We start from the raw sequence: 15,201 nt of genomic DNA, 5'->3' as shown, positions 1-15,201 counted from the left end.
GGCTTTTAATTTATTTAATATAGTGCACTTGATTCAGAAAATATATGAGAACATAAAACTAATCTATGGTTTGAGTGGAAACAACATAGAGAAAGGATTTAATGTTCTTATGTTTTATATTTTATGTGTTTTTATATGAACAGTTGCACACCGGGATATATGTTTGGGTTGTAGTTAAATGTTTTAGTTTTTTATTTAGTGGAACTTTATCAAACGGCTCATTTGGAAACTTGCGCTTTTATTTTGAAATTCTGAAACCGGATGCACTTCTCGGCCGTTGCTCGCTTGTAGCGGCGGTCTGAAAAATGGCCATCGTCGGATTCAGTGAACTCTCGGTGGCTTTTTTATTAAACTGTCCTCATCAGTAACGAAGCAGCGGAGTCCGAGAATGCGAGTCGCAGCGCCGTTAACCGAAACCGGAGCTAACGGGCGGTAGTTGGCTTGTTCCGGGCCGTTACAGCGGCTCTGCGTCCGCCTGAAGCAGATGGGCTCCTCGGTGAATTCGGGTAAAAGGCGGAAGACTGCGTATGAACAGACCGAGGCGGAGATGCTACTCGGCTACAGCCGCTAGCCAGGTGAGTGTCTGCCCCGGGAGCCAGGTAAACACGCGCCGAGCTGACAGGACCAGCTCTCGGTGTCAGCACGAGCTCTCTACCGGCTGCCACCGGCGGAAAACGGAGCCGTTAACGGGCTAGCTAGCTAACGTTAGCTGCTGGATGTTCCCCTTTCTCTTTATTAGTGTAAAGTAAGCTAGCCGAGAGGAGACAGACATGTCTGTGTGTGGGAGGACAGGAAGTCAAGTACAACTACCACCACTACTACAGTCCACCAGTACAAGTACTGCATCCACATTAAAGGACTTGTTGTGTAGCTGAAGTATTAATATATTACAGTTTAGTCTACAGGTTCCCAGTCTATGGTCTGAGGCCCCTGAAGGGTCTCCTGATCCACCTAAAGGGACATTACTGGATGTTGACCACAATTCAGATTTAATTTAGAAAATAATTAGCAGCTATAAAAGTCAGTAAATGAAGTAAAAAGAGCCTCTAAGGTTCTGTTATGAAGTTATTTTATTTAACGTTAACTTTTAAAGAACAGATACTGTTTATTAGACGGACTCTGAGGATTACTGGGTCTAAGGATGAGACGGATGCAGCTGCTGATTTCAGTCTGAACGTCCTCTGTGGTTCCACAGGTTTGTCTTGTCTTTGCTTTAGTCCTCTCAGAGCTGGAGCTTCTGTCCTGATCTGGAATAAGACTTCTAACGGGAGGATACAGGAAGTGGAATATGTTTATGAATCAGTGTCACATCTTAGAAATCAAGATCAATTTGAATCTTAACATCGATGCAGAATCTTATTTAACCCAGTCCTGGTGTAGACTGAGGCCGTAAACTGACCTCTTTAATGGACTCTAGGTAGTAGACGGTGATTAAAGACTAAAAACTGTCCACAGAAATATAAACAGAGTCAACATCTGGGTCAGTCAGTATTAACACCAGATATAACTAAACATTCAATTACAATAAACTTGTACCAAAATACCAAAATAGAAAATCACACATCATGTACACGTGTAAATATATCTGGATGTCATCTGCATAGAAGTGAACATGTTCTGTTTCATCATCACATTTTATTAATAATGTGAAACGTCGTGGTCCCAGTACAGAACCCTGTGGAACTCTCTGGATAAGGACAGATGAACTCAGCTGATTGTGAAGCTGTTTTATTTTAATGTTGCTGTTGTCTGTCCATGTTTTGGTTCAGTAATATTCTGCTGCTTTGTTTCAGGATTTAAAGCGACCAGAGGAAACCTTTCGACAGCTGACGTCCTCCTTTATGGAGCCACATGAGGACGACTTGAACTGAGACGGCTTCAGGACTCATTAAACTCAGGATGGCGAGCAGGAGGAAGTCCACCACCCCGTGCATGGTTCCTCCTCGAGAAACCGTCGACTCGGATCAGGAGATGGAGGACGTGGCGGACGCCGCGGACCCGGACGTCGGCAACGACGGCGCGGTCTCCGCCGAGGTGTCTGCGCCACTGGAGGAGCGAGGCGAGGAGGCGGCGGCGGACCCCTACCTGGACTTGAACATGGCGGAGGGAGGCTACGAGTGCAAGTACTGCAGCTTCCAGACGTCTGAGCTCAACCTGTTCACCATGCACGTGGACACGGAGCACCCCGACGTCGTCATCAACACCTCCTACGTCTGCATGGAGTGTGACTACCACACCAAGAGGTACAGGGGTCAGCGGGAGGCCTCGGATACGGCCTGTTTGTTTGTTTGTTTGTTTGTTTGTTTGTTTGTTTGTTTGTTTGTCTGCATCGTTCACAAAATGCTCCTAAAGTCTGTCTTCCTTTGTGACAGTTGATGCATTTACTAACTTTTCTTTTGACTTTAATCCTGTGAATATTTCATTTTTCTGTCATAATCCAGAAGGAGGACGTACTCCTGTCTCCTCCTGTCTGATGTTATTTTGTCCTCTGCCGTAGTTACGACACGCTGCTGGCCCACAATGCTCGGCTCCACCCGGGCGAGGACAACTTCACGCGGACGATGGTGAAGCGAAACAACGAGACCATCTTCCAGCAGACGGTGAACGACCTCACCTTCGACGGCAGCTTCGTCAAAGTGGAGGACGACGAGGCGGAGGAGACGTCCCGCAGAGGAATCGCCTTCAGCAAGACGCCCATCATGAGGATCCGGACGCGGCCGGAGCCCAAGAAGTTCGCCGCCGCCGCCGCCGCGCACAAAATGTCCGTCGACGACGACGTCATCAAGGTGGAGAGTGACGACGAGGACGACGAGAACAAGGAGCCGCCGGCGCTGTCGCCCGCCCCCATGACGCCCCCCGCCCCTCGCTTCATCCCCGTCTCCACGGCCGTGCAGGTCCAGGCCGTCCCGCAGAGCATCGTGGTCAACAGCTCCAACATGCTGCAGATTAAAGGAGGCGGCGCCGGAGGAGGAGCGGTGCTGCCCCCGGGGACGCTGGCCCAGGTCCTGTCGGCGCTGCAGAACCAGCAGAACAACACCCAGACACAGCTGCTCATCCCCATCAGCAGCATCCCCACCTACAACACCACCATGGACAACAACGTCCTGCTGGTCAGCGCCTACAACAGGTAACCTCACCTGGACACCATCATGTCTCAGTGAGGACTGACACGTCTCTACGAGCAGGAGACGGTTCAGGTGTCAGGGACTATTTTCAGAGGCGGACTGATCCACATGTAGGTGTCGTGGTTGTTTTAGAGTCCTGGTGTTTAACAGTCTCAGCTCTGAGGGACCATCAGACGTGTTGGTGGTGTTTTTGTAGAGTTTGTGTGTCACACTAATGAAACAGCAGCTGCTTCACGTCTCACTCCTGCACACAGAGCTAACGTAGCTAACGTAGCTAACGTAGCTAACGTAGCTAACGTAGCTGTGACAGAGCAGCCATCCAGTGTCAGCAGGTTTGATCTGAAGCAGCCGACTGCACCAGCAGCTGTGGAAAACGACTTCACACAGGAAGTTCAGTCTGTTTGTTCACACGGAAACATCTTCTGCTGCTCTGGAGGACACAAGGACCCTGATCACTGCAGATGCATGATGGGAAATGTGGTGTTTTTGGAGGTGGACACATGCAGGAAGTAGAAACACAGATGTTATTGAGTCTCACTGACTTTCAGTGAAGTTAAAAATGATAAAAAGTCGTTTAGAAGAATGTCAGGAGTCAAAGTTTCCTGTAGTTTCTTTAAATCCTGCAACAAAACATTAGAGATTATTACTGAACTAAAGATCTGGTACGATTCATAAAACCCTCAGATGATGTTTGTTCTTCTCGTTAGAAATCTTATAAATGAGTTGAGATGTTAGAAGCTCCAACTCTGTGACGGCAGAGAAGAGCTGGACGATGAGGAGACGGAGGAGACGCCACAAACCTCTGGAACCAATACCAACATTTCATTTCAATCTCTTTCAGATCTGCTCGTCTCTCGTTTCTCTCCTGATTAGAACAAACAGGAGCTCCGTCACTAACCCCTGCTCTGTCTGGTTCTCTGCTGCAGGTTCCCCTACCCCTCGGTGTCAGAGATCATGGGCTTGTCGTCGCAGACTAAGTTCAGCGAGGAGCAGATCAAGGTCTGGTTCTCGGCTCAGAGGCTCAAACACGGAGTCAGCTGGACGCCGGAGGAGGTCGGTGCTTCGTCAGAGGCTTCAACGCCCGTCATTTACTCAGCTAGAGACGAGCAGACTTCAGACAGCTGTAGTTTAGACTGAGGAGGTCTTTGAAAGACTCTGAGCTCTGGGTTCAGCTTCCTGAAAGTCGTTTTAAATGTGGTTGTGAAATGTTTCTGCAGCTTCAGATCATCAGCTTCATTATTTCCTCAGTTAATCATAATCACAGTGAGACAGCGTTGGCCTCCTTCCTGGTTGTTGCATGTTTGTCTCTTAAATGTTTCAGATCAGAACATTTAAATCAAACTAAACACAAAATACAGTTTTTAAATGAAGGTTTTTATTATTAAGAGAAAACAGAACAGACTCCAAACCTCCATGACTCTGTTTGAACAAGTGTTTCCTCCCAAACACCTGACTGAGCTGCTCTTAGCAGCAACAACTACAATCAGCTTTGTGATAACCTGCAGTGAGTCTCGTCCAATCAGCTGTGGAGGAACGTTGTCCACTCGTCTTTGTAGAACTGTTGGACTGGAGGGTTTCACATGAACCACCTTTTAAGGTCAGGCCACAGCATCTCAGTAGGACTAGAGATGCACCGATTACAATTTTCTCGGCCGATTCCGATTTCCGATTTTTCATTGAGTTTGACCTGCCGATACCGATTTTAGCCGATTCCGATTTCGTTTTTTCTGACCACTTTACAACAAACACAGAGATTTATTATCTTTTCTTTAATAGAACATTTTTTGAACAGATAATCGCTATCACTATAAAAATAGAACTATATAAATTACTCCTGGTGTGGGGAAAAAAAATTAAAATAGGCCTATTTGTGGAAAAAAAATTTAATATTTGAGTTACATAAAAGCTTTTTATTTGTTTTCTTCCTAATTGTCCTTGAAATAGTGGTCAAGAACCCCCCCACCCCCAACACAAAAATGGTTTGGCCACTGATCAAAATTTGATGTTGCCGTTTGATTTGAAGTTCAGTAGCTCAAAATGTCCGGTCAGCATAAGTCCGGTGCTCAGAAAAGGAAAGAAAAGAGAAGAAGAGAAGAAAATAGAGGCCTTAAAGATTTTCTTAACAAATATTTTAAAAAAAAAGTTGGTGACGGTGAAGCTGGGACTAGTAAAGTGAACGTATTAGAAACAGTGCAGCCAACGTTTACCAGCCTTGTAACGTAACCTAACAGGCTAGCTCTAATGCTAACGTCCATTAGCTTGTATAAAAGCCCGACACAACACGTTATCTTTGACAGAAACAGTTGAGTTTGGTAGCTCCGTCAGAGAGGAGAGAGATCCGGCTGCAGTCAGGTGACAGAGAGAGTGATGCGGGAGGGGCCCGCTGTCCCTGGACAGAGTCAGGCTACCGGTGAGAGAAGAGAGAGAGAAGGCGATGTAAACGATGCGGCGCCCGAGTGCATTTGACCGGCAAAAAATCGGCATATGTCAGACTGACCGGCCGGTCTCCGGTCATGGCCGATCACGTGAAAATCGGCCGATTCCGGTCACCAGCCGATAAATCGGTGCATCTCTAAGTAGGACTCAGGTCAGGTTCAGGTCTCTGACTAGGACAAAGTCTGACTTGCTGCTGTGTTGTGGATCATTGTTCTGCTGCAGAACCCACGTTCTCTTCAGCTTGAGGTCATGGACAGATGTCTGGACGTTCTCCTTCAGGACTTTTATTCATATTTATCACAGCGAGTCTTCAACAAACAGCCTCAGACCATCACACCACCACCATCATACTGGGATCATGTTCTTTTTTGTGTAGTGTTTTACTTAGACACCAGATCTAAAGGACACAGCTTCCACAGAGTCCAGCTCTCGTCTCATCTTGGGGATCATCAAGATGTTTTCTGGTGGTTCTGGTCTTAGAGTTCTACCGTGCAGACCGTTCTTGGTCCAGTCTCTTTTTCTTTACACTAGAGTCATGAACACTGAGCTTAACTGAGGCAGCTGAGGTCTGCAGGTCTGCAGGTCTTTGGATGTTGTTGGGTCTGTTGTGACGTCTTAGATGAGTCATCGCTGTGCTCATGGTCTCCTGGTCTCTCCTGGGACGGTCCTGCATGTTTGTGCCATTTTAAGATTCAAAGAAATTCAGGAACAAATGAGAAAGAAAGTAACTGATCCACAGTGAGAGACATCATCTACTGGTGGTTCTCACTGTGGATCACTGAGCCTTAGGAATGATTTTAGAACCTTCTCCAGACTGACAGATCTCAGTTACTTTCCTTCTCATTCGTTCCTGAGTCTCTTTAGATCTCAGCATCATGTCTGGCTTATGAGGATCTTTTAGTCGACTTCACTTTGTCATCCAGGTTCTATTGAAGTGGTTCCTTGATTGAGAACAGGTACGGCAGTAACCAGGCCTGGAGAAACTGATCCCAGGTGATAAACCACAGTCATGTTTTAACAGGGGGACAAACACCTGTTCACACTGAGTCATGTAGGTTTGGAGTTTTATTGTCTTATATTTAAATTAATTTGATGATCTGAAACATTTAGGTGAGACAAATCAGGAAGGAGGTCAGGTTTAACGAGCTCCAGGTAAAAAGCTTTAAACATTTAAGAAGCTGCAACAACAAACATCAACAGGTTTTATATTTATTCAGATCAGAAGCAGGAACTAGTTTGTTCCCAGCGTCGTTGAGACGTCTCCGTCCAGATGAAACGCTGGAACACGAGTCGTTCTCACCAACATTTAACCTTGGATCAGTTTAATAAAGTGTTTTATTAAGTCTGACACTTTGAACCAACGTTTATTGAGTCGCTTCATAAAGTTAATTGGATTCTTTATTGATTGTTTGACCTTTTAAATGTGTCTCAGTGTTTTGGTCGTCGTGGCTCAGACTCCTCAGAATATAATCAGTCTCATGATCTCGTTAATTCATCTGTGTTTTACTTTATTACAGCTTCAGTTCATCCTGGACCTGGTTAATAGTCTTTTCATCCTGATTCTCTCTCTGCAGGTGGAGGAGGCGAGGAGGAAGAAGTTCAACGGCACGGTTCAGACCGTCCCTCAGACCATCACCGTCATCCCCGCCAACATCGCCGCCGCCACCAACGGCCTCCAGTCCATCTTCCAGACGTGTCAGATCGTGGGACAGCCGGGCCTCGTCCTCACCCAGGTGGCCGGTAACGGCAGCACCGTGCCGGTCGCCTCTCCCATCACCCTCACCGTCGCCGGCGTCCCCGGCAACCAGCCCAAAGCCGCCGAGCCCTCGATGACCGAGTCAAAGACTGAGATGTCGGCGTCGTCGGCCGGAGCGTCGCTCGGTCTGGACGCCGTAGCGACTAAACCCAAGAAGTCCAAAGAGCAGCTGGCGGAGCTGAAGGCGAGCTACGGCCGGCGCCAGTTCGCCACCGAGGCGGAGATATCGCGGCTCATGCAGGTCACTAAACTCTCCAAACGGGCGATAAAGAAGTGGTTCAGTGACACGCGCTACAACCAGAGGAACTCCAAGGACCACCACAGCCTGCTGCTGAGCGAGGCGCCGTCCGGCCGAGCGGCGGCGCCGGGAGGAGGCCGAGGAGGAAGGAACAACAGCGGCAGCCTTAATGACGGCGGCGCCGGTGACGCCCCCGCCGCCGCCGCCGCCACCATCGTCATCGACTCCAGCGACGATGCCAGCGACTCCTCCCCAACCTCCGCCAACGCCCCGGGCTCCTCCGGCTCCTGCAGCGACCCACGTGTCAAGTTCCGCCACGCCTTCCCCGACTTCACGCCTCAGAAGTTCAAGGAGAAGACTCCGGAGCAGCTGCTCATCCTGGAGGCCAGCTTCCAGAAGTCTGACCCGCCCTCCGACGAGGAGCTGAGCCGTCTGCGGGCGGAGACCAAGCTGACGAGGCGCGAGGTGGACGCCTGGTTCACTGAGAGGCGGAAAATGCCTTCAGCGACGCAGACGAAGGACAGCGACGGTGAGGGGGACAGGGAGAACCTGTCTGCTGCGTCCTCGTCCTCGGCTCCGGAGCGTCAGACCACGCCCCCCGGCGGCAGGAAGGCCGTGAAGAAGACGCCGGAGCAGCTCCACATCCTGAAGAAGGCCTTCGTCCGCACGCAGTGGCCCACGTCGGAGGAGTACGACCAGATGGCCGAGGACAGCGGTCTGCCCAGGACCTACATCGTCAACTGGTTTGGAGACACGAGATACGCCTGCAAGAACAGCAACCTGAAGTGGTTCTACCTCTACCAGAGCGGGAAGGTGCTCGTCCTCTTTATTTATATGTTATGTAGACGTTGTCTGAACCTGAGTTAACTGAGTCTGTGCTGGTTGAAGGTGGACGAGGCGCTGAACGGAGGAGGAGCCAAGGTCCAGAAGAAGTCCAGGAAACGCTTCAGAGGTTGGTCCAGGAGGACGCGCCGGCCCTATCCCTGCAAACGCTCGCCACAAGGGGGCGCCAACGCCATCAAGGTCGGTCTTTAACATTAAACATTACAGCAGGTTGATCAGCTGATTAAATAAAACACAGTTAAAATATAATCTTTTAAATATTTGATATCATCCAGAGCTCAGTGTTCATGGAACTGTGGATTAAACATTATTTAAATATTATCATGTAACTCTGATCTTTTATAGGAGACACGTCCAACACATTATTAAAAAACAATAAATTAGGGGTGGGACTCAGTTAAAGAAAAAAACTATCTAATTAATTAGAGGCTTTGTAATCAATTAATTAATCTCAATCACATTTTAATCTCAGAACGATATTTGCCCCAAAAAGTAAAATTTTTTAATTTAAATGGATTTTAGTGAACGACTGAATGAAGTCATAGACACAGACGTGAATATTAAACTCTGTCTGGAAAAATGTATTTAAATTTAATTAAATTTTAATTAAATACATTTAATTAAATGTATATAAATAAATACATTTAATTAAATGTATTTAATTAAATACATTTAATTAAATGTATTTAATTGTACTTAAATTCAAATATCAGAAAACATCTCTGACCCAAACTGAACAGACCTAAAGTTAAAGTGACATTATAAATACTTTAAGTACTTTTTCAGAACAGTTTGACTTTAAATGGAGAAAATAAAAAACAGTTTGTGTTGCTGACACGTCTTGTCTGTGTAATTTGTTTGTAATTAATAAATCCTAATTAACGCGTTTAAGTCCCGCCCCTACAACAGATGATTCATGAACGTGTTTCTGCTCCATTAACTAGTTTTATTCCAGATGTTTCTCCTTCTAGTTTTTACTGATATATTTAAACCTTAACATGTAAATAAATGACGTTATGGCGTCTCCTCTGGATCACGTCTCCTCTGATCCCGTTCTCTCTGGTGGCGTCTCCTCTGGATCACGTCCTCTCTGGTGGCGTCTCCTCTGGTGGCGTCTCCTCTGGATCCCGTCTCCTCTGATGGCGTTCTCTCTGGTGGCGTCTCCTCTGGATCACGTCCTCTCTGGTGGCGTCTCCTCTGGTGGCGTCTCCTCTGGATCCCGTCTCCTCTGATGGCGTTCTCTCTGGTGGCGTTCTGTCTGATCCCGTTCTCTCTGGATCCCGTTCTCTGTGCAGGTGAAGTCCGGTCAGACGTTCCTGAAGGACTACTACCTCAAACACAGAGCGCTGAGCGAGAAGGACCTGGACGACCTGGTCACCAAGTCCAGCATGAGCTACGAGCAGGTCAGAGACTGGTTCACTGAGACCACCAGGAGGGTGGAGGACGGCAAGGAGCCCTTCAGTGATGAAGAGGAGGAGGAGGAGGAGGAGGAGGCGACAGCAGAGCATGCAGACAGCGAAGGAGAGATGGAGGTGACAGAACAAGGAGAGGAGGCGTCAGACGATGATGACGACGGCGTCAATGATGAGAAGGAGGATGAAGAGGAGGAGGAGGAGGAGGAAGAGGAGGAGGAGGAGGAAGCAGTCGAGGAGGAAGCTGAAGGTGTCGGCCAATCACAGCCTCAGGCAGAGGAGCAGACATGAGCAGACAGGTCAGAGAAGCAACGTTATTATTTTATTACTGACGACTTTAATGAGTCAATGTTTAAATCTTTATTCATAAAGTTCAGATTCAGATAAAGTCAAATATTAACTCGTCTAACAAGAATAGAATAAATAGAACCTCCTCTATTTAACTTGAACTTCTATAAATGAAGATTCAGACTTTGACCTGATGATGCTAACGATCATAAAGTTCAGATTTAATGTTGAGTCTGGTTGAACCGTGGAGTCAACGTGACTGGAGTCTACCTGCTCTAGTTCTACAGCTAGCAGCGCTAACACAGCTAGCAGCGCTAACACAGCTAGCAGCTAGCTGTATTAGCACTGCTAGCTGTGTTAGCGCTGCTAGCTGTTAGCATCCAGCCTGGAGTCTGTTGAGTTCTTGTAGTTATGCCTCCACATCCAACGTCACTGTTTCTGTTAAACTGTTAAAGAAGAACTTTATGAGGAGCATCATCATCAGAGAAGAGGAGATGCTAATGGAGATGCTAACCACTAGCATTTTGTTTCTGCTCCTAAAGATAAAACTAAAGTAACAGATGAATAATTAAATCAGATTAAATTCTACTAATGACAGAATAAATAGATCAATAGTATCATCAGGTTAAAATCAGTCTCTTCATATAGATTTCATAGTTAACATAGAGCTGAATGATTTAGGAAAATAATCTAATGTGATTTAATATGTGATTTTTTATTTATTTTTTATTTATTTTATCCTTTTTTTTCTCAACAAAACATAATAAATGATTTAAATATGAACAACACAATATCAGATACATTCAGTGTAAATGTTCGTTCATAGACTGGAACCTGTTTGTTAGAATTAAATTAAAAGATGTAGGACTGGAAATAAATGTTTGTAGAAAGACCTACAGACCTGGACGATGTCTCAGACCTGGACGATGTCTCAGACCTGGACGATGTCTCTGAGTCGTCTTGTTTACCATTAATCTACTACTGCTATGGTTCGTCCAATATTCAGCCATGATGCAATAAACGAGCAGCAGATTACAGGTAAACAAGACGACTCTGAGACATCGTCCAGGTCAGAGACATCGTCCAGGTCTGAGACATCGTCCAGGTCTGAGACATCGTCCTGGTCTGAAGCTGATCATCCACGTCGCTTGCGTCACGTGAAAATTGCGTTTTATCGTGATATTATCGCAAATGTGATGAATCGTTCAGCCCTGGTAAAAGGTTTTCTTTGAGATAAAGTTCAGATTATTTATTTAGTGCTGAGTTAAAGGATTAATCATCATCTCAGTAAATAGTCTGGATTAAAACGTCTCATCTGGTTGTAGTTTGGAGAACTAGAGGAGGTTACGGAGCCAACTCCTGGAGAATCAGATCTGGTTGTAGTTTAGACGTAAACGCAGCAGAAGTTCTGCTGCGTTTACGTCTAAACTACAAACAGATCTGATTCTCCAGGAGTTGGCTCTGGACCACTCTGATCTGGACCACTCTGATCTGGACCAATCTGATCTGGACCACTCTGATCTGGACCAATCTGATCTGGACCACTCTGATCTACGTTTCGTCCACAGGTTGATCGTTGCTTCTCCACCGTGGAGACGACATGGAGGACGATGTACGTCAGTGTTTCTCAGCTGGCGGTTCGGGACCCAAAGACGGGCCGCGTGGACGGACTCTGGGACCGGCGGGTTTGTGCCTTGGAGATGAACTTTGGGTCGTGATGCCGCTGAGAATCACTGAGTGAAAGGACGTGTGGGCGGAGTCTGAACCCTGGGGACCACAACCAGCGAGGCTTTTATTTTGGTGAGGATGACGGGGCTTTTATTTTGGCCTTTCGTGTCATTTTTCTTACAACGACAATAAAAATCTACGTTTGTATAAAGTAAAACAAAGTCCAAGACATTTCTAAGAGACGAGAACAATGTTCTCTGTCAGCAGAGGAACCGTCGTCACATTGTTCTCAAGGGAACGTCCTCGACGGAACACGACGATGGAAACGTCCTGCTGTCCTCAAGACGAGCTTTTTACAGTCGCAGGTTTTTTGTGAATAGACGACTCAGATTAGTGCCATTCTGTTTCTACGTTTGTTTTTGAATCTAAAAATAAAAGAATTAAAAACACGACTCTCTGCGGGACGAGCTCCACGTCAGCGTTTTAACCTTTTGTATTTTTTCAAAGCGACCGAACGGACTCTGTCTCCACCGTACTGTTCCTCTGAAGCAGTCATCGGTTCCACGTCGGCGGGTGTTTGGGTCCGTTCACGTTCAGCGACGTCAGTTTAGTCTGAACCAGAAACTCTGGAGGACGTGGGGACGGCGGAGGGACATCAGTCCACCTTAAGACATCAGTCCACCTTAAGACCTCCACCACCATGAATACTGACAGGAACGACCTTTAACCTCTGCTGCTGTTCACATGAACATTATTACACAAATGTTTTACTTTACACATTAAGAATAAATGTAGAGTTGGAGATAAGGAATGAATATAAGTTAATAAACATAAAAACTAGTTACTGTTAAGAATATTTATATTAAATAATCTGTAGATAAAAGCAGAAGCTTCTTGTAACGTTCAGATGAACAGCAGCAGATGATCCTCCACAGTAATCTGTCAGAAACATTTGATTTGTTCCTTTAATTAATAAATTAATAAATTAATTAATTAATCCTGGTAGCTGTAGAGACTTACCAACGTCCATCTTCACGGGTCTGTCCAACGGCATTCTGGGAAATGTAGTAAATCTACAGGTGGAGGAAACAAACAGTCTGTCATTAAAGGTCCGTTCAGATGTAAAGGAGCTTCCTCCTCCTCCTCCTCCTCCTCCTCCGTCTGGTCTCTGGTCCAGACTCGATGGACGTGGACGGACGTGAACCTGAACCGTTTGTGTCTTTGTCCAAAAACAACACAGAGGCTTGTGTGCTCTACTTCAGGAAACAAGCAACTTTACCTCAGTCAGTTAAGCTACAAACTCGGTAAGATTGTGACATTTACTCTACGACAGTTTTCTAGACGATTCAATACTGTATGCATGAAAATAAACACAAAGGAGCTCTTTTATTTCTCGCTGGTCCTCGCCACCAAAGTACCAGAATCACTTTAAAGAGGAAACCAAGAGGACGTAGTTATTAGTGCGTTTATTTACTCTGATACGGGTGAACTAGCAAACCAGACCTTTCAGGTTTTCCACGGGCGAGAAACCACGAAGCACTTGGCTCAGTTCCTGCAGGAACTTTTTAACTTTTCATATACGGGGGGAAAATAATCAAGAAATAAGCTTTTGTTTTGCTTCTCTGTGTGTTTACTGAAGCATGTAGGACTCTGGTAGGATATGCAAACATTAAAGAACAATCAGCTGATGGTGGACGTACGACCAGCGTCTCTGTAACTCTGCAGTTCAGCCTTTTCTGCTGCCGAGCTTTAAATCGCTTTAATAGACGACTGTTTCTAGTAGTTAATTTATTTATTGTTATATCTGACTTTCATGGATATCTTTCTGTCTGCAAGCAGGAAATAAAAAGTGGAAAAAAATGACTGGACTGTTTCATTCTTCAGCCTCAATCACAGACAAAATCAGCCACAACATTATGACCTCTGACAGGAGAAGTCAGTAACATTTAAACCATCTTGTGACAGTTCAGTGTTCTGCTGTTAAACTTCTGGACCTGGCATTCATTGGTGTGGATGTTACTTAGACATGTAGCACCCACCTAGACCAGACCAGGCACCCCCACCCCACAGCAATGGGGTGGGGGTGCCTGGTCTGGTCTAGGTGGCAAAAACACTTTAGGAACAACTCAAAAAAACATGAAGAACAGCACAAGGTGTTGACCTGGCCTCCAGATTCACTAGATCCCAAACTGATCAAGTATCTGTGGGACGATCCACAGAGGCCCCTCCCCTCAAAGACCCCCCCACTAACAACAGGACACCCTCAGAAGGCTCATGTCTATTCTCTGATGAGACCTACACAACATAAGGAAGCTGGTCATAATGTAATGCCTGATCAGTGTTTACTATGAGTCCATACCATAATAGTAACATCATATCATACCCCCCCTCAGCTCCGTACTCTGACCTGTGTCCTTTCTTCTAATAAACGCCTCAGCTCTGTTTTCCACGTCTTCCTTTCTTCCCCTATCAACAGCAGACGCTTCCTTTCTATTGGCAGCAGAGTTTTCAGCCTGAATCATTCAAGGTATTCAGCGCCGTCGCCAAGTGTGCCTGGCGTAGCACCATAGAAACCAGCAGCGCCATAGAAACCAGTCCAACCAGTCCAGGGAACATCATGTTCTCCTCCACATTCAAACCTCTGCCGCTGCATTCCTCACGTTACATCTTTACGTTCTGTTAAACTCAGTCCTGACTGGAGCTCATTCTGTTTTATTATTTTATTTTTTATTTTTTTTGGAGGTTGCCAGGAGCATTTTTCGGGAGCCATGTTGTGGTGTTCTGGCGTCGCCGTGGTTAAAGGAGAGGTCCATGTTCCTCCAGCAGGTGGCGCTGTGAGCTCACACACCGCCTCCACTCAGGCTACTGTAAATCATGTAAAGCTGCTCGGGGTTAGGTAATACACCGTTTGTTCACAGATCGGGGCTTTATCCAGCCTTCCTGGAAGTTCACTGGCTGGAAACCGGGGCCCGCCGAGGCTCCGTCCCCCGTCCTCTCTGCTCTTAAATGAAACACCGAGAGGGACGAGGCCGCTCCACGTCCTCCCTCACAGCGACCGGGCTCGGCCCCATTTTGTGGCGACGGGTCTCCCTCAGAAACACCAGTTACACGCCGCAGACGGTCTGAGTGGGACGTCTGGAAAACACAGACGGACCGCCGGCTTCACGGGACGCAGGACAGAGGACGGAGAGAGGGACGGCAAGGGAAGAGTTAACCTGAACAAGACCCGTCTGAACCAGGGGTGGGACCTGCTCCTTTCCTAATCAGAGCAGAGAGAAAGGGATGAAGGAGGAGGAGGAGGAGGAGGGTGATAGAGGGAGGGACGAGGAAGAGAAAATTAGAGTCGACACGAGTGGTGTGACGGGCCAAACAGAGGCCGTGTGAGGACAGCAGAGAACCCTTTCACTACTGACCTACTTCCACACACACACACAA

At 46.7% G+C, this 15,201-nt stretch overlaps 1 protein-coding gene across 1 annotated transcript; it reads left to right on the top strand.

The window, feature by feature from the left end:
- Positions 1-243: 243 nt before the first annotated feature.
- On the top strand, positions 244-14,996 carry LOC311501187 (zinc fingers and homeoboxes protein 1-like). The gene is made up of 8 exons (XM_084562879.1): positions 244-575; positions 1,794-2,243; positions 2,498-3,127; positions 4,052-4,178; positions 7,136-8,368; positions 8,444-8,578; positions 9,694-10,109; positions 11,667-14,996. The coding sequence occupies exons 2-7, from the start codon at positions 1,900-1,902 to the stop codon at positions 10,099-10,101; spliced, it is 2,877 nt and encodes a 958-aa protein (XP_084419005.1). The 5' UTR covers positions 244-575; positions 1,794-1,899; the 3' UTR covers positions 10,102-10,109; positions 11,667-14,996.
- The last annotated feature ends 205 nt before the right edge of the window (positions 14,997-15,201 follow it).

This window comes from Chelon labrosus, assembly GCF_963514085.1.
Source record: "Chelon labrosus genome assembly, chromosome: 16".
Lineage (NCBI taxonomy): Eukaryota > Metazoa > Chordata > Actinopteri > Mugiliformes > Mugilidae > Chelon > Chelon labrosus.
The sequence above is the reverse complement of the archived record's forward strand: the minus strand, read 5'-3'. Positions and strand labels throughout refer to the sequence as shown.

What these genes read in the sequence shown, in the direction of transcription:
- LOC311501187 (XM_084562879.1), top strand. Translation starts at nt 1,900, where the DNA reads ATGGCGAGCAGGAGGAAGTCCACCACCCCGTGCATGGTTCCTCCTCGA. An exon ending in TGTGACTACCACACCAAGAG is followed by an intron (nt 2,244 to 2,497) that starts GTACAGGGGTCA and finishes CCTCTGCCGTAG; the next exon opens with TTACGACACGCTGCTGGCCC. An exon ending in CTGGTCAGCGCCTACAACAG is followed by an intron (nt 3,128 to 4,051) that starts GTAACCTCACCT and finishes TCTCTGCTGCAG; the next exon opens with GTTCCCCTACCCCTCGGTGT.